Genomic DNA, 21201 nt, shown 5'->3' on the forward strand with positions numbered 1-21201 from the left:
ACTTCTGATATTGGTCTTGAAACGGGCCACAATTATCACTGCTGACAGTGGATACCACTTCGTAAGGCTCCAATTTGCCCCCTTGTCCATCAACATACCCACACCTCCACAACGCACTCCATCGCCCTAGGGTTTCAAAAATATATACTGTATATATAAACAAGCATAAAATTCCAATAATACTGCCTTCAGGAATTCCCAATTAATGATTGCACGATCAGATAATTCTCAGAGTACTATTTTCTTGAAGAATAATATAGCCACCCATTCGGTCACTCTTTTGTCGAGTCCAATGCACTAATTTTTGTTAGTAGTCTCCCATGATCTATCTTCTCAAAAGTCTTAGGTAGGTCATCGCGATACAGTCAATTTGACCTCCTGAATCTAAAATATCTTCTATATCTTGCTGGAATCCGTCAAATCGAGCTTCAGTGGAATTATTAATCCTAAACCAGAACAGCCTTCTATGAAACCAGTTAGTAATTCCGCAAGCATGCATGTTACAATCAGAAATAATTATTTCCCAAAGCTTATAGTACATGCAATAGATGTCAAGTTGACTTTCTTGTAATTATCGGCCTTAAGTTTACCACTCTTTTCTTCATACACGGGAGCTATTTTATCATCTACCATTCATTTGGTATAGCTCCTTCATGCAAACAGTATGCAAGTACTCCAGATATAGTACTATATCCCAACCCATTGCCTTTAGCATACGCCAGCAACCTTATTATTTCCAACTGCTTTTGAAGTTTTCGAATTTGTACCTTATTGTAAATGTCTCATTAATCGTAGGTAAATTTCAATACTTCCTTACTATTAATCACTTTCTCTAACTGGACAACGATGAATGTTTGGGAACAGCACTTCATTCAGCTTTACAACAAGAACAACGTAGAACAAGCATACGAAACAGAAGAGACATACACCATAGGTTCTGAACCAATAACCGAGGACGAAGTAAGACAAGCCATCCTAGAATCTAAAAAAATGAAAAGCAGCACGACCAGACGAGGTGTTCAACGAAAACCTCATAGAAACTCTTGAACAACTGTGGACGATGTTGTTTAACAAATGCCTCATATCAGGAAAAATACCAGAGGATTGCAGAAAGTCGATAATCTTATTATACAAGGGCAAAGGCGACATAAAGGACCTCAACGCATACAGAAGAATTGCACTTGAGAACAACATCTTCAAGATATTCTCCAAAATCCTGACGAACAGACTCTACTCACTAACAGACGCCTTAATGTCGGAAACAGAGTTCGGATTCAGGAAGGGAAGAGGAACCCTTCACGCAGTTGCTAACCTCCTAGAAGATGTACAAGACCCACTAAGACACCCATAGAAGAAATTCTACACAGTCTTCGCGGATTTCACAAAAGCTTTTGACCTGCTGAACAGACAAATACTCATGAAGAAACTTGAAAGTATGACAGGAAAGGATAACCCAACAACACCTGCTATCAAAACCCTGCTCACTAACAACAACATCATAATCGAAGATGGCGTGACGACCTCAGAGAACATAGTACAGACCAACGGCGTTTTAAAAGGAGACCCGATTAACCCAACCCTATTCAACATCGTCATGTCAGAGTCACAGATATCCTACAAAAGGACCCGGTGAAAATGTACCTCTACGCAGACGACATCGTATTAGGCTTGCATGACAGGGAGGCCCTGCAAGACACTGTAGACCGGCTCCAGGAATGGGTCGAAAACAACCAACTCCAGCTGAATACCAACAAGACAGTGCAAATGATCTTCAGGAGGTGAGGAATAACTTATGCACAAGACAAAATATACTACGGAGCGGAAGAGTTAAAGATCGTAAACTCCTTCAAGTACCTAGGCATCACCCTACAACCATCGGGATCATCATACAAAATTCACATACGTTAGACACCGCATTAACACTTTTCTATGCAAAGATAATGCCTATTCTGACCTATAGCATTGAGCTCATATGGAACAACCTGACAACTAGAGACCTCTCGACCCTTAAGTGTGTGAAAGCAAGATAACTAAAGAGAAATTTGTGGGAATACCAAAATACGCCCCTTCGAGACTGGCCTACGAACTTGCAAAAACGTGCTTCCTCATAGAAGACTTGAAGTTCAGACAACAGCTGCCAGCGACGAAACAAGAGACAGACAAAATAAGAGAGCGGACATCTGGCCCGAATTCTACGCAACAGATGCGATGCTAGATTGGAACTGGACGGCACCAAACAAGAATTTACGAAGCGCCATAACTAGGCTCGCAGTGCACGGTTTCCACCACAATTTATGCACAAGAAACAGTTTCCAAGAACCCTCACCAGAGTGTGTATGCAGCCTCTGCGGGAAGGCCTGCAAGCGCTACCACTTTAGCGAGTGCCACAAGCGCACTAAATCTCTAATGGAATATAGAAAAGAACAATGAACTTAACTCTCTGCACGTTTGTGCGCTTTTCTTATCAATAATATCATTGTAACCAGCAATATTTACAAACTGCTGACTCAATAATTCTGCATTTTGTAAATCCTGATATATACACTCCCCTTGTTAATTAAGAATTCTGTAATGTCCTTCTTGGAACTTGTTCGTGCCTTAAAGTTCATTTTGTATTTTTCACTAATATTTGTATGACTGCCAACTATGCTTGCTATCATGCTACCCTTTCTCTGTTATAATGCAGCGGATCATTACCATTCCTTATTATTTTTAAAGGTGCATATATGTTTTTACATTTCCTCAACATTTGTTTTAAACCCATCTCTCAGGCTGTTACATTTTCGTTTACCATTTTCCTCCGATCATAATTACTTTTGTTAAGCTCCCTCATGACTTTCTTATCAACAATATGGTACTGCTTTACAAACCTTCTTTCACGACGTTTCTTTATATCTCATTTAGTTTTAACTATGATGGAGACATCTTAGTGATCACTCATGCCAACTATTACTTCAGTTTCTCGATAGAATTCATCTGGCCTTCCCAGCATCACGTCCAGCATGTTGCTCCATTTAGTTGGTTCCACCAATTCCTGATTCAGGCTTTCTGCTCAGATTAACTTTCTTGCTATTTGTTGGTCATGCTTCCTGTCAATCTCATTATCTCCCCAACTGGCATTTGGCAAAATGAGATCACCTGCTGCAATCGTGTTCCTTTCCGTGTCCTTTCTCACATAGGTGATTATTATATCAAATAATTTCCCATCAGCGTTATTACCACCATGTTCCGGGTCTGTACACCCCAAAATCATCACGTTGCCTGTTATCTTTAGAGATAAAACATACACCTAGAATGCCATGCTTCTCACCCATAACATTTTCGTTAAAAATGTGTTTTCACCAGTGTGAATACTTTCTCCTTCCATTCCTATCCTGTCTCTGCGATAAGCTCTTCATTTCCGAGAAAAAATGTCTGCATACCTAGTATCATTCTCAGCCATGATTCAGCTCATATTAAAATATCAGGTAAATATGTACAATATCTATTAAATTATTTAATTCTATTACTTCCTTTAGAATACTTCTATAGTATAACACTAACATTTCTGTCATCATAATTGACTTCCAGCTCCCTGTAACTCTTTTTACCGCTCTCTAGTCCACCCCATTCCCCTGAACGTTCCCCTCTGTAACACTTCAAAACAACCTGCTTAACATACATGTAAACTGTGATTCTGAGAGCAGATCCCTATATCCTACCCTCCCATTAGGTTCTATAAATCTCACTCCCAGTTTTCTTCATACGCCTCCAAAGTCTCTTTTTAAATTCACAATCACCTTCCCATCAGCATCGATTCTACGCAGTATTCTACTGATAATGATCTCAGCTTCCGTAAACATCTCCCGTGCTGCATTAGCAAGAGCCCACACATCCCCAACTATGTTGGTACCGTACCTGTACCTGATAGCCTTCCAGTGTGAAAGAATTCTTCCTTAGGTTTTCTCTCATCCTTCTATCCCAATTTTCCTCGACATTTGCCTTAAACTAAGTCCTGGATAACACTATAGCCTGGTTCCCTTTGAACCACACACATTCCCCACATGCCTGTCGACGGAGTCCCCCATTAACAGACACCCAACCCCACCCACCTCAATCTCCTTCCAACCTGGTCTCCCCTATCTTTCCTGACAACTGCATGACCTACTTCCTCCTCCGTTTTCTCCCACCCTTGACCTGTTCCATCTGCCTTTTCCTATCCCCTAGTCTACATTTCCCTTTTCTACCTTTTTAGTTTCACCTCTGCAACTGTTCCCTGTTCCTCATCTTCCCTCTGCTCCTCTACCTGCAGTGAGCGGCACCAGTTTCTCACCGATACCTGTCCTGAGTTCTGCCACTGAATTTCTTTTCCTTTACAACGTTAGCCCGTATAACTTCTACAACTTCCCCTTTCCTCCCATCGCTCTTGTACTCCTACCGTATTCTTTACACTGTTTGAGGGGGACCTACCTTCCTTCCTGTCCTCCTGCTCTTACACTTGTATTCCTTAGCCATTTTTTCAATCTTTACTAGTTACTGAAACATGTAACATAAGCAAAATAAACTTATTGTGTTAATAAACTATATCAAATAAAACAAATGTTGTCTAGGATATAACACAAGGATCACACGACAGCAATGTAAGTAATATACTAACTAATAAAATATCTACACTGCAGTACTACTTATTACGATTTTATCCTACTACGTGTTAACAGAAATGAAAACTGCCGTTAATAACTAAATATCGGAAATTTGTTATTTCTACGCACAAATAGAAATGAATATTTCCGTTAAACTTTGAAAGATCGAGAGGACTGCAAAAGGATTAGATAACAAAACTAAAACCGTAGGCAGATATATCTTTTTTTCTTATTTTAACCTACTATGCTCTAATCGAAATGAAAACTGCCGTTAAGTTAATCTTAAATACCAATGTAACAAGCCATATAATATGTAATACAATCAATCTAAAGTGCGCAGAGTAATTACAACAGGTAAACTGAAAATACAGAACTGAAGTTGAACACGAATACTTCATACATTGATTATCACACCTTTTCTGTCTACGCGCTAACAGAAATTAAATTTGTTCCTTATTGATGAAATATAAAAAAGTACAATGGAAGGCGAGTGGACCATGATTTTATTACGCCGAACTGGCAGAGCAGCAATAATTACTAACAATGAGAGACCGTTAGCTATATTGTCCGCAAAATGTCTCACATTTTCTTGAAGCCTATTAAATTTTCTTAAACTAAATTTACAGTTGTATCAATTATTTAAAGCTCTGGGGCTTTAGGAATAACAGTCTAGTATGGCTACTAACGAGTGTAAAAATGTAGAGAGTGCGGAAGGTACAACTCCGTACAATAAACTGTCCTTATGAGTATCCTAGCAACAAAGCTATAGATACACCAAACAATGGAATATTATTTCGTACTTCCCGCAACGCAAAGTACGAAACAATATAAACATAACCTACGTTGACAAGAATACGTAATCTACCGATCACCAATGGAACTACGAAATGAACAATTTTTAGAAAATATCACTTTTCTTCATTACTACCAACACACTCTGAACACCAATATGTATAACACTAAATGGATCACACACACAAACACAGAATGAACCAAGTTTCAATTGGTATTAACTACTCTTTCACTACGGTAACACAGAGCTCTTTCAACAGTCAATCGACCACATGCATTTCCAACAATCACTCCAGTTGAAAAAAGGAAATTCATTCCGTATTCCTTGCTGTGAGTGAACTTATCTATTGCTTTCTTATTAAAATCGAAAATGCTCACGATAAAGTATTTTCCCACTGAAAACAGCAATAACGTTCATGCGGAAAGTAAGTAATATCAAACGCATCGATGTTGAACACTAATGCAATGTTATTGTGAGAATAAATACAGATAATTTTAAAACTGTGTAAACGAACTGGTGGTTCCATAAACCTGCAACCAGCTCAAAAACCAGCCCCAATATTTTTCATCCCGTGCTATGGATTTTCGAAATAAAATACCTCTTATTTAAATCCTTAATGTTATGAAGTCTAATAAACCTGTTGCCAATATGCTTGCATAGTACTATCTATTAGTGAAGTGACAGGCAACAGTTATTAGCGTATGTTATCATTTTATCCCGTTAAAAGTACAGAAGTCCATTGTTTCGTTGGTAACTTGTAGATAAACTTCCCTGTGTTGACTAACCTAGAAATCTCTCTGGTGATATGCTCATTCCTCCATGCTTGTTATCGAGGACTTATAAATTATTAACTCATAATTTTTTGAGTCAGGAAATGTTCAGAATTCATGTTTCAGTGAAGTCACCGAATGAATTTTATGCGAGTCTTGATGGTGAGTACAACTGAAGAGAATCCCCTACTGGCAAAACATATGACCAGCTACTAAACAGAAGCTATTTACTGTTTCTACTGAAATTATCATTGATATACGCAGTCAGTCATTTGTAAATAATTACTAGTGTAAAAATGCCTAAAGAAAATTGTGTTATAATTTATATATAAAGCATAATTTAAATATATATCATGAATCTTTGTTGGAACTATCTTGGTCTATTTGAAGTATTTCCTAGATTTCAAGTAAATTACAGGGAATAAGGTACTTACTCGTACACGTTCTTACAACTACATTCGTCACCTGTCTCTTCACCTTCCTTCGATGGATGAGACATTTTAAGCGTATACAAATGTTTTGGTTCAATAACATGATTATATTTGTCTGAGCGAAATAAGTGATTACATATTAAAGTAACTCCATCAGTTTCTACGCGTACTTAAGTCATACCAATGTAATAATAAATTAGGACAGAGATATATTCTTTGGAGTTGACGTTCGTCTATCTTTGTATGTTCTAGACATTATGCTGTTCCAAACATTCCGGATATTCTGGACATTGAAGCCTTCCAGGGACGAGTACTACACAGCCATGATTATCGGCAGCCAGATGGCTTCGAGGGGACGAAAATTGCTGTGTTCGGAGCCGCATCATCTGGCCTTGACATTACCTTAGAACTGGCGGACGTGGCAGATGAGGTATGTTCTATTCTCGGCGTAGAAAGAGACATAAGATGTCATTTCACTGGGAAACATTCGGGCGTTCATCCTCTCAATCAGTGATTAATGTCAGACTGTAGAGTATACTTCCTACTATGTGACCCGTTGGGCGGAAAGGGACCTAAAGTCAAAGTCGGATTTTTCATATTTGAGAAGTTTGTAGTTCTAAAATTGACATATGACGCTGAGCATTTTAAGAAATGAGTCCATGATTCTAGCTGCAACACTTCAGAAGATATTAATTATCGATGATTGTTTTTTAAAAATTTTACTTTTAGAAAAACGTAATTACAGTTTTCACTAATTTTCTTGCCAATTGTACAAATTTTTCACGACATAGAATGGTGATGATTCGAACTGCAGCAAAATTGAGTTTGTTAAGAGGACCCATAGGTAGCCCAAGAATTCAGAACATAGGAATGCAATTTTTACACTCCAGACACTTTCGTTCAACTCTGCTGTAAAATTTCCATTGCCGAAATTGGGTCCCTTTCTACGCAACTGGTCACAGATATGTTCTTCTCCTTCAGGATTATACATTTTTTGTGTCATTTTAGTTCACATCCCACACTTTTTGCATCTCTCGTTTTGTTAAACCATTTAAAAAATCGCCTTCATTTTTATGTGTTATTTCAAAATAATGGTGTTTATCCAATGGTTTAAATTATTAAACCTCCGAAATTCAGTTTTAAATGAATGATGTGCTGACTGATTGAAAATTTCGGTTATGTTTTAAGTCCATCATTTTACATTCTTTAAATGCTGTCCACCTAGAACATGGTGGTAAAAGAGTGAATGAAGTAATCTTTAACACCTTAGAAATCATTCTACCAATTCCCCAGCGACCGAACACAGTGGACGTCGGATGATTCAATGTCTAATCAATATGGTGGGTGTATTAATTCATATCAACCGAACGCATTTATCTCTTCAATGATGAACAAACGCACGGGATTTGCAGTATTGTTGTTTTAATTATCCAATACCTCTCGTTATCTCTGGATTCATTTATTGATGTTGTAGTGTAAATCTTGCAAATAGCTATACTGCGCTTTCGAATGAATCTTCCTGTTACATGAGAGTAGAGAATATTAAGGAATGGCTCTGAAGTGTTTGCAGATGCACTAGTTCCTCAGTTATCTTGGTTGGCCAGACAGCCTGATCCTATGGATCGTTCCCACACTTCATTGTATTAGACAATTTACGATCAGTGACGGTCACTAGCCATTTCAAGAATGGTTCTTTCTCTTTGCATGCATTATACCGTAGTTTAAATATCAACCCTTCATGTTGTGTAATGCGTTGTGTGAGCTGTAAAATTTATTCACGTTGAATGTGTCCACCGCTGGATAACTGTTCATGCATTTTGGAGAATGTTAAGAATCTCAGCTAATTTTACAGTACCATTCTTCATGTTGGATACAGTGTGCACTTAGGTCGACGCTTAAGTTGAGGGTCATTGTTTAATTGCAAATATATCCTCTAATTCGTTGATTTACGAAAGCCACCTTACATGGAAGAATACTAATCTCTACTTCACTGAATGCAGGTTTTATACATAGTAGAATGCCACGTTCTATTACCTAACTTCACTGAGATACAAGGATGAAAAACCTAGGAATAATTTCACCGCATTGTGAGATTTCAAGAAATGAATCCCCTTCGAAAGGCTCTTACATATTTGTCAAGAATGCTTAGATGTTTTCCAACTATACAACATATCTCTAAGACATTTTGATTAAAGGAATACCATTGGTCCTCGTGAAGATTGCATGGCACTTAGAACTCTTGTTTAACTTAATTATAATTATTGTAACAGTTGTAACTGTATGTGCAGCATAGCTTTCAATTCCCTCTGAATTGTTGTTGACGAACGACTACAATTTTGTTCTCATAAAGGAAAATCATAACATTGAACTATTTTCATAAGTATGCTAGTTTTCTGTAGAGCAGTATTCGTTGAGGTTATTTTAAAGTTTTCCTTAAATCATAACAATGAAATGTTTTCGTAACTATCGCTAGATTTCTGCAGCGCAGTTATCGTTGTGGTTATTTACAACTTTTCCTTAAATCATAAACAATGAACTATTTTTCGTTGCTAGTTTTCTGGAGCACAGTATTCTTTGCGGTTATTTTAAACTTTTCCTTAAGCCGTAAGAGTTGTAACGATAACAGAAAATCGATGATCGACCAGAATATCCCAATACGGGTGTCATATCATTCATGAAGTCGAGACGTCGGTTTTCCCTTCTCAATGCAGGTAATAAATGAAAAGGTTCTTATTAGTTTCCAGTCCTATAGTAAATGAAATGGTTCTTTTTAGTTTCCAATCTTATTTCTGAGCATACGACAAGAGGGTGACTTATCTTTTCACCTTCGCATCTCATTCATCAAACTCCCAACAAATAAGTAATGTAGATTTCGTCTACACATTTTGACTCAATCAAAATATGGTAAGATTTCCTAAATCCTACGACTTAACACATTTTTATTTATCGTTGCTTTAAGTTAATATTCAACAAACGGAAATTAATTTTTCAGAATAATAGATATATTTACTGATATTCTTTGGTTAAATAATTACAATATTGAGCAATATAGATGTCAAAGAAATATTTTTCCCTAACGCTTCAATCGGTACGGTACAGGAAACCAGTATCGTAAATCGTACCACCAATGTGCTAAGTTGTAGCGCTATAATAATAAAGTTGTAAGTCACTGAATCAAATTATTCAGTTATATTACACACAAATGAATTGCTCTAGGCCACAGTTAGGCCAGAGTTGTCCCAAGCACACGTTCCATGCACCCAGGTGCGACACTGCAAACATGTGACCATGTCTTCCACGGAGTACTTTCCGCACATGGAACAAAACAATCCTCTTCCCCTAATTTCAGATCATCCGATCTTCCTGCAGTGGAAGGCACATCTCTACCTGCATATCGTCGATGATGGAACAACGTATCTCAAATCCTCTTCCTATCCATTATTTTTCTTAAGATTGATCACGGCTCCCAGCCACATGTGGACATTCAGTCTATCAGAACAATTTTCGTTGTGTTCATTTTCCTATATATTTGTGTAACGGAAAATGAGTTTTACCGTACTGTATTCTTGCATGACGTATTTACACACTCCTAAAGTATACTCTATTTTAGGTTCATCTTCATTTACACCTTCGCATAGGAAAATGAACACAACGAACATGTGAACTCTTAGGCGTCGATATACTTGTTTGGTGCAACCCTCCATGCCATCCCCATCGTCTTTCAATCCTTTCAGTTCTACGTAACTACGACATATTACATGTAATCTAATCAGTTTTCATATTCATGCCCTGTCCTACCCTTATCAATCATACCACCTACACTTCCCTCAAAAACTAAACGAAAAAGTCCGAGTGTCCTAAGATGTCTTATTCTATCTCTTCTTCTGGTCAAATTTAGCCAAATCGTTCTCCCCTCACAAATTCGATACGATATCTCTTCATTCGTGATTCGATCTCTCCATATCACCTTTAGCATCCTTCTATAACGCCACATTCCAAGCGATTCTATTCTCTTCCTTCCTGAGCTAGTTATTCTCCATTTTTAACTTCCATACAATGACACGCTGCCGAACAAGGTAATCAAAAACATCATTCTAATTCCTATATCAATGTTCGAAGTGAGCACATTTCATTTCTTAAGAAAGGACTTCCTTGTTTGTGACAGTCTGCATTTTATGTCCTCCTTACTTCTGCAATCGTTAGTTATTCTACTACCAAGGTAACGACATTCATCTACTTGTTTTAAGAATTATTCTCCAAATCTAATATCCCTGCATCACCTGACTTGTTTCGAATGTACTTCATTACAATTTTCGGATTTATTTATTTTGACCTGTTACTCCTTCTCAAAGACTGTACCCATACCATTCAACAATTTTCACCAGATCGTTTGTCGGACTCGTTGGCTGAATGGTCAACTTACTGGGCTTCGGTTCGGAGGGTCCCGGGTTCGATTTCCGCCCGGGTCGGGGATTTTACCCTTCATTGGTTAATCCCAATGTTTCGGTGGCTGGGTGTTAGTGCTTTCCCTAACATTCCTGCAACTCACACACCACACACAACACTATCCTCCACCACACAATAACATGCAGGTACCTACACATGGCAGATGCCGCCCGCCCACTCTCATCGGAGGGCCTGCCTTACAAGAGCTGCACTCGGCTAGAAATAGCCACACGAAATTATTTATTATTATTATTATTATTATTATTATTATTATTATTATTATTATTATTATTATTATTATTATTATTATTATTATTATTATTTATTTATTTATTTATTTATTTATTTATTTATTTATTTATTTATTTACCAGATCTTTTGCAGACTCGTATAAATTAACGATATCATCGGCAAATCTGTGAGTTTTGAGTTACCCTCCTTCGATTGTGACTCCCTTTCTAAATTCTTCTTTGATTTCCTTTACAGCCTGTTCTGTAAGTATAAACACTGAAAAGGAGAGGAGCACAAACTGCACCCTTCCCTCACTCCTTTATGGATTGCCGCTTCTTTTTTCACAGCTCTCCTTATCACTGCAGACTTCCTTCCTTTAGTATGTATTTTACGAGTACGAAATACTGAAAAATGGTACAGACAATATTTTCCGCAACTCTGTAAACGAATTCAGTACGGTCTTCTTTGTAATTATCCATAACCATAATACGGGTAGTTTTGAGATGATTCCAGCCAATGGCCCTTCTCCGTATATTGAAAGCAGAACTGCCAATTTTGCACCTCTCTTCTTGACAGATCTTTGGCCCTGCGGTCTACAAATAAGGCTTTCTATTGAAAGTTCCGAGAATTTGCATAGTCCGTTGGACGGAAGTGTCATCAGGAAACTTATATCATTCACTGCGACATCTTAAAGCATGGCCAGTTCATAAATACTTATTTCTAATTTTACGATAGGAAAATTAATTTTACCACCTTCGTATTAAATTAAATGATGTACGGAAAAGTAATTTTAATACCGAGATTTTTATAAATAATCCCACACCATTCTGAATGATGTAAATGACCATTTCAGTTTGTGCATTAATCAAAATAGACATATTAGTTTCAAGAATAATATTAAAATTATATTTGTGGTTTTTAAAACATGGGCTCATAGCCCAAATGTGTAATAATGTTAATGAAAGACAATCAAGATCGTTAGACTCAATGCTAAAATCAATCAGCCATTATTAAATCTACAGACGACGATTAATATCAGCCATTAAGGTACAAATCACTTAAATTAATCATTCGCATGGGTGTTTGGTAATTTATACTCTTTAGAAAAGGGCAGTTAATGAATTAGACGTGATGATCACATAAAAATAATCCTGAGATTTCAAAATATGCAGATGTTCACAATAAAATAAATTTACACTTGTATTATACGTAGCGCACTCATATGCCCAGGTTACTTATCATGTATTTATAACATCGCCCGTGTTATTTGTGAATGTGTATTTTTGCTGGCAAACAAGTCTGAATGAACCGGGGGAAATTGTCATGGTTTCAGTTTCCTCTTGTTTTGAGATTTAAACATGCTGAGAACGTGCTCTGAAGAGCGGGTATCCTCAAGACGCAAATAACCAGTCATCTTTGCTCAAACTGATTGCTTTTCTCACAGCGCTATTGCAGGCAACAGCCAGGGAGTCTCTGCGCTAACGTGCACCACGGTAGCCTCAAGTTGACGTTTGCTTGACGAAAATAAAAATTATTTTGCAGTACATTTGAAATGTTACTATTTAAATAATAATTTAAAACTCAACAAAATCACAAATAAAAGGACGAAAAATGATCACATCAAGCAATGGCTACCACGCCCACAAGAATATATTCAGATAAAAGTTAAAGAAAAGATGAAGACGTGACCAACAATGGAGACAAATGATAGATAAAAGAAAGGAATTTATAAATACCCACACTAAAATGGTAACGCAATTAATTAAAAAATTCATGATTATGAAATTATCGGTATTAAATATTTTTCTGACATCATTTAATTGCACTAAGTATAGGCCGTATGTTTTGAATAATCTTCCCAATGGATAAGATCCCGATGATACACAATTTTAATATAGATTTTAGGGTTTAGATTCATGCGGCAGCGCAAATTTGCGGTACAACACATACCGTATAACCTAACTTGCGTGAAACTTTCCGTATTACAGAAATTATTCCGTATTCTTTGAAAGGATCTCTGCCCATTCTGCAACAGCATATATATACGTATTGTCAGCTATAGCCAACAGAAAAAATATTTTTACGAATGAAACACCGTCTGTTTTATCGCTCAGTTTATTTCAAGGCGAACCAATGAATGGACATATCGATGGCTTACTTATAAAACCTCGTATCTCCCAATGCACTTCCTATCCATTTTCTTCCTTAAGACTGGTCACGACTCTCAGCCACATATGATTGTACAGTCCATCAGAACAATTTTCGTAGTGTTCATTTTCCTATGCTAATGTGTAATGGAAAATGAACCTTAAATACTTTAAACTTTAGGAGTGCTTACATTCGCCATGAAAACAAGATCCCTACAATACAGTATGGTAAGGTCCATTTTCCTTTACACGTTCGCACAGGAAAATGAACACTACGAAAATTGTTCTGATGGACTACATATACACATGTGACTGGCAAGCGTGACCAGTCTTAAGGAATATAATGGGTAGGAAGAGCATTGTCACATGCGACGTCTTAGAAGTAAGCCAACGATATACATCATTATATTAAACCGTGAATGACCACACCCACTAATTGCTGCCTATTTATAAGTCTTTGTCTTCTTCTCTCAGCAAGGAGTCCGGCTCTTTAGTATTACCTGAGACGGTTATAATCCTGATTGACAAGCCCGCCTTTCTTTCACCTCTCCAAGTCCAGTCACCCCACACAGCAGCTGAGTGCAGACAGATGGGTTTGAACACAGGGCTAAAGGCCACAGAACAAACGATGACTATTCCTTGGTTCGACTCCAGAGGGAGTCCAGTAATTCGCACAGTAAAATACAGTGACTCACTTAACACTGACAACTAGACACCAGCAATCGAACAGTGCTAGCCAGCACTGCAGTATTCCGCCCAAGAACGGTAATTAACACTGCTCCAATTCTACTCTCATCACTGTTCCGCACACAGTACTCCAAGGCAGTACTCACAGTACTCCGCTCCGTACGCGACGATACTTTGACTCCGGTGGAACACTGATGGCAGAAAACACTAATACTGTAGCTACTCACTCCACCCTCCGACGCGACATCCTATTGCTCGTTCAGACTCCGGTGCGGCACTGGCCACAGCAGGCACCGCTCTAGCCCCTCACTCCATCACGCTGATTCCAACTCTCAGTCCTCAGTTCATGGGAGTTCATAAACACATTACTTTAAGGCAGAACTAACGGTATTCCGTTCTCTACGCGATAATACTCTGACTCGGGTGGCAGTCAACATCCGTCCCATTACAGCTACTCAATCTACACTCGAATGCAAAATAACCCGTCGTTCGTTCTCGTAGATCCACATCATATATGGGGACAGCATACACCATTGCCCCGAAAGTCAACAATCTGAAGGGTTGAGGTCAGGGAAATGGGCAGTCCCAGGTGTTGGTCCTCCTCGACCCATCCATCGCTCATGGAAGATCCGTGTTAGGTGTCACTTAAGATAAGTTCAAATTGGGCCGTGTGCCATCATGAATGTCCCACATTTGCAGTCGTAAGAGCAATGCTTGGGTAGGAGCGTATTTCCGTCCTTTGTTGCATACAAACACTATGAATTACTGAAATATCCTGATCATTGATAGTAGTGGTAGCGGACCGTAAGTCCAATGCGACCAATGTTTATAAAACCATTCTTCCTTCGTGTGTTGCGTGCTCCCTCCTCTGTAAATATTGGAACATTATTCAAGGACATCCTCTACATCAGCAATCGGTTACTAGAACATTCAGGACTCGAATAGAGCCGGAACATTTACGTTTCACTTTCCAGAAAGCGCACGCTAAAATCAGGCGAAAAGAACAATAGAGTAGGTGCCGCGGCATATCCTCGGGCCGGCTGGAATGTCCAGGAGCTGGCGCAGTCATTCCTTTCAGGAAATACCGAGGGGGCTGCGACAAGGCGAATGGTCCCCTGATCGCGCGAAGGTAGTGTATACAGTACATGTATCTATATGACCTGTAAATATAACGATGAGTCACTAAAGTCTATTTTACAGGAGACAGAAAATCTGATTTTACAATAAAGTAATAATGCAACGAATTCCATTTTTGCCACTGTTACGTATTTGTAGCCCTAAGTGTATAAATCTGACGGTTTTCTAGGTTAAAATTGCATGAATAAAATATTGTAACGAAATATTTAAATATTGTGACTCATGTAGTTTCAATATTAGTCATGTTTCTGATTAAATATGCTGCATTTCTTCAAATGGAATAAACAGCGCATTGTATAGTGTAAAATAAAAGTTAGCAACACAAAGTAAATCACAAAACTTATAAAAATTCCGTGTATGTTGAAAACATGATGTGATATTAAAATGCATTAAGACAACTTATACCAAATTCAAAACAAAACAAAAGCACACTATAGCGTTATGGTCAAATAGAATTTGGCATTTTATGATGTGTGAGACCCCAAACAATGCTTATCTTGTTGTTCAGAATTCCTCTAAGCAGTTCCTCCTGTTGGGAGTCATAAAGTGATCACTGAAAGAACCATCTGAGTTCATGGCTGTTAGGTACAATGCTTCATCGATGGGAACGGTGAACTATATTGTTTGTTTGTTCACGCCTCGTTTCAAGCTTGCAAAGCCCAACATGACTGAAGTATCCCTTCCGGTTCAGAAAGCCTATTACCTTGGAAGGTACTTTCCTCCATATATGATAATCCTTCTAATTCTATTTTAACATTCACCTCGTAGGGATTATTGACAACGGACAAGCTACGGCCTCCATCTTGCTAAGTGCGCCACTCAACAAACATAATCCAAGCCCAGAGCACCTGTCGGGATCATAGGCTTAAAGCCACAGTCCAACTCAAGAAAGCAGCGGAATTGGAGTGCTGAGTACTGGGCCACGATAGGAAGATGGCAATGGCGAATGAAGTAGAAAACAACTGAAAGAGTGGAGTTTAAGGCAGATCTGAGAAAGATGCGAGAAATGGTTCTGGTGGCAGCTGCGGTAACTGAACTGCCAGTTTTTGGGAGCGTGGAACTAAACCCCGGCCCGAATACTAGTGGCAATATGAGTTGGGACGATATTGAGATTATTAAAGAGGTGGTGAAAGAGTGGTGAAGGAAGTCTGTCCAATAGAACAGATAAGGGAGTTGATGAGGGACCAGACCAAGGAATTTGAAGATATGAAGAGGTGGATAAAGGAGGAAACAGAGGAGACAATGGCTAAGACGGGAAGTAATGAGGAAGAAATTGTGAAATTGAAGGAGAAAGTTACAATTTTGGAAGAGGAGGTGGCAAAATTGAAGAGGGAAGAGACAATCAGCTGTCAGGAGCGTAATCAAGAAATGCATATTCATATACGGAGTGAAGAAAGATGTGATAAAAACCAAGGTAGACCGCATATTTACAAGGTGGTTGAAGTTATACAGAACACGATGAACAACTTCAGTGAGGTGAATATGAACGATGCTGAAAGGTTGGGAAAAGTGAAAGGCAATAGGCCAGTCAAAGTGAAGTTGCTATCTACTTTGATGGCGGAAATTATCGTGAAGAAGGCGAGTAATCTACAAGGCGAAAGGGTGCATATCAGGGGAAACAGCTGGACGATTCCAGCGGCAGATGGTTGGGATAGTGACCCGTGGCAAATCTGCAGCAGATAGATGAGAAGCTTGAGCAAGAAGAAATTATCGAACCAAGGCAAGACGACAGGCACTTGCTGAGCAAGCGGAGCGTGGCAGCGAGGTAAGAGAGGAACGCACGCCAAATGTCAGTGCACAGTGCAGTGCAGGTGCAGAAGCGATGTGTCAGCAAGTGCTGATGGAGAGAGAATCTCAAGAATCGGAAAGTTCAACTCTAAGTGGACAAGCGCAAAGTTAAAGGTCAAAGTGCACGCGATGAAGTAGGCCGAAAGTAATTAACGTTACTCACGGTACAAATCTCTCAATCCTCTGGCTTATAAAACACTTCCTTCCTAAATACGTGGTTTCGTTGATAAAAAATGGCCCTAGATCGCAACAGATATAATGAACAACAAAAAGCAAACGATAAGAACTTAACCCGCCAGTGCACGGGTCACTAAAATTTGTATGAGTAAGGGGTTTGATCTCACAAACCCATAATCAAATACTTTTACAGTACTTTAATATATGTTTATTATCAGTATCCATTCTATTGTACGCTGGTGTGAAACCATGGTATTAAACCATTGATGATTAACACTTAACAGTTCACAACGCATTTTTGTAAACACTACATATTTTCACATAATATTCTTTGAGTACAATGTTTAAAATCAAAATGTATGAAATAGTCATAAGCTAATCTTCATTATGTATACAGTTCATGGAACATTCGTATTTCAGCTTTACATTTACTGCACAGAAATACAGCAAGTGTTCAATACGTAGGAACTTTCTGCTCAAACAGCACGAGTAGCAGCTTTTTCTGTCTCCACAGTACGCATATCGACCTCTTGTTTTCACGTCCTGCTTTTTCTGTCACCACCGATATCCTTCTTGGATTATCGCCAATGCTCTTTGAAATATACCTTGAAAGAGCTTTTCCTCGTATTTGCTCTTCAGTTAAATGTAACTTGAGTTTCTTGAAAACATTTATTCTGTTCCTTGCTTCCGGGGAATTACGGTTGTTGGCTCTGAATATTAAATATGTGTGGAAGCCTGCAATGTTAAACAATGCATAGAAAACCATCATTGTCCTGCGTCTGGTGTTTGTAGCCATTTCGTAGATCGTCTTTCTGTCGTCTACGCAGTGTACACCAACATTAGTTAAATTATAGCGATGATTTGATTTCAGGCTTCTTCTTTCTTCCTGTACCTTTGTCATTGCTATCATCGCTGTGATTAGATGACAAAAAACGACCGTTACTCCTTTTTTAGGGACATAGGAAACAAAATCCATGCCATCCTGGAAGCCAAATACACTGATGTGAGGCTGTAGTTTTGTAGCTACAGAAATTCTCGTTGGAAACTCCCTCTTATTTTTTCGAACACTACCGACCATAGTAATATTATGTACATTCTTCATTTTTAACAATATGGTACGAGATAAAACAGCTGTCAACCGTCAAATTTAGTCCACTTTCGAACACACGGAAGCAGATTCTCTCTACAACCTCAGAAGATTTGAAACATACATCTTGATACGGGCCTTCAGGTTGCTTACCGCAGTACATTTTTAAGTTGTATTTATGAAGGAATTTCGCGTCAACTATTTCGAATACGTGTATCTCGTATTTACCTGGTCGCATTTACCTAGTTGGAATGTACACTGCACCGTCCCCGGAAAGACCAAATAGTCTCATTTGATGTCATGAATTCACCAAGGCTTTCGTAGAGATTCCATTAAATGTTTCCATCATTCTTCACACACTGCTGGCAGTTTAGCACCTTATCTTCTGTGCTGCCTCCTCTCCACATCATCAAAGCGAATACATTTCAGAAGACCTCTAAAATGCCACTAGAAATCGCCCTGTTCCCTAGTCATCAGCAGAACGATAATATTTAATATTCATTCTTTCACCATCAAGGAAATTCATAACACACACAAGTCATATAAGTGCCCTAATTTCTGAAACTGTCGTAGGTTTGCAGTCGCCCGGATGTTTATATCTGGAAGAAATTTCCGCAATGAAAATGTTCATGCACCCAACAATTGATAATATCGTTGTTGAGGGACAAATTCTAGCGTTCAGTAACTTCCTCACTCCTGTAGCAGCCCTATTGCTGCGGAAGGTGTATACAAAATGTCGTGTCTTCTTGTAGAGCATTTTCTTCCATTTAGTAGTTTTCCCTACCCAAGAAATGTAGATTGTTAGATTCGCGCTGGTTCGTTCTTGAATCATCCTTTCCCTCTTGTACGTCTGCAACAGTCTCTGAGTCTCTATTATGATAACTTGTAATAAGAAACTCGGGTTCTGCATCATAATCGGCGCTAACAGGAATATAATCATCCTGGAAAGGTTCTTCCAACAACTCATTCAATGTCACGCGGATTGCTGACATCGTAACACTCCTTTATCCTTAGACCTAGGAAGAAACGAACTCATTAGCTCGGGTCATCTCCTTTCCAGTATCACATCCTTACTAAAATCCAATGTAAGGAACCCTGAACCTGCTGGGTTGAGAGTCAGCTAGGCTACACCCCACAGAAGTGGACGGAACAAGGCCTTCACTGCTACAATATAATCAACCTAAAAACCAACATAAAATCTTCCTAAGAATGAAAGACCAAAACGCTTATGAAGAAAAATCTTGACTGCACGGGACCACACAGCACAATAACATGCCACACCTGAGGAATAAAAGCAACCATTTTGTTGTTCGTCTGCAGGAGCACTGCACCGATGTAACGAGGAAAGCAGGAGAAGCCGGAAATATGCAGCGTCCGCCATCTATCACAAAATCAAGGAAATATAAGATCATAGGTCCCACAGGCCCAACCCATGCGCTGGCGGCTTAAACAGGAAATGTAACCACATGGTCACGTGATCTTTCTGGGTAGTATGAACCAAAGTCCTCTTAAACGTTCATGAAGCCATGTCGTTTGAACTCCATACACACTCCCAAACAAAGTTCATTGAGCTTCTACATCGACAGCCTCCAGTGAAATGGAATCGCTAAAGATCAACCATTAACCACATTAGCCATATTTCACTGTGCTAAACTTCGCTCATTTAAAAGTAAGTAATGCACGGTGTACTGCTGATGTTTCAATGAATGGGCCATTGAACCGGGGCCTCCCAAACAATGTACCATAGGACAAGAATCGGCAAGTACATCAGCACAGGTTGCATGGGAATGGCTGTAAGCATTACACCTGTGAAACATCACAGAGTCATAAATATCGTAGAGCCTCATGGATGGCTCATATTACAAGCCAGAAAAACGTTATTTTTACTTCAACTGCTGAAGGACTTACGGTGAACACGTGATGCTCACGTAAGATGCTCGTGAGGTTTGTATTTAAATCGTGCAGAACTGTCAACACATCAACCCCACTTATCGTAACGTCCTTCTGAAATAGTGAATAACATCAACAAGAAATTTCATAGGCTATTTTGAGATATATTTTCTGATTGTTGGCGGTATTTGTTCCTATTAATTAGAGTTAAGTTTTGTGTGTGCGTTATTGACTAAAACTCTGCTCATGTCATATAAAAATATCAGAAACCTAACACCGGTTCACATTCTGTCTCTATATACGTACGCATGAGTTCAAGGATTACGTAGAAACGGCACAGCATAATTTTATGAAACTCGGCTTATATGACCAATTTTACAATTATGTTCATTTAGATACTTGGCTAATTCTCATTTAGATGTTATGAGGAAGAAGTGGGCTAGGAGAGGATGAATTACTTTCTGGCTGATAATTTGTAACCGGTCCGTACCATGTAGATATGTTTCAAACAAACCTTACTTTAAATTGAATTGTGAATATTTTATGCCATTAAAGCTTTACTTTATAGAGTCAACTCTTATGGAGATATTCATTAATAAAGGTTTTTATTGTCGATTTCGGGGGTGAATTTCAACGATAGTAAAATATTGTTCAGTTGTTGTCTTAAATGAGATTACTTTCGCAGAGCTTTTGTGGGTACTCCAAGGAAAGTCCGACATTGTATTTTTTTCTCCAACGGTCATAATTCTTCCCATTTATCGCCGTTTTTGACCCCTAATATCCTTACCAGATAGTGGTGCACAAGGAATTAATGACAACGGACTGGATTGTTTGACTAAAGAACCTTTCCATGTCATGTCGGTGCAATTTCTGTCTGTCTGTATGTAGGTATGTATGTCTATTTATGTATGTATGTATGTACGTATGTATGTATGTATGTATGTATGTATGTATGTATGTATGTATGTATGTATGTATGTATGTATGTATGTATG

General features: G+C 38.6%; 1 protein-coding gene across 3 annotated transcripts in view; it reads left to right on the top strand.

Moving 5' to 3' along the window:
* Positions 1-21201, top strand: part of LOC136863066 (uncharacterized) — a 2241269-nt gene that overhangs the window by 1854018 nt on the left and 366050 nt on the right. For all 3 annotated transcript variants that reach the window (XM_067139397.2, XM_067139396.2, XM_068225847.1), the window contains one exon: positions 6869-7046. In XM_067139397.2, coding sequence (XP_066995498.2) covers positions 6869-7046 — 178 coding nt within the window. The remainder of the gene's footprint in view (positions 1-6868; positions 7047-21201) is intronic.

Source organism: Anabrus simplex, chromosome 2, assembly GCF_040414725.1.
Source record: "Anabrus simplex isolate iqAnaSimp1 chromosome 2, ASM4041472v1, whole genome shotgun sequence".
NCBI lineage: Eukaryota > Metazoa > Arthropoda > Insecta > Orthoptera > Tettigoniidae > Anabrus > Anabrus simplex.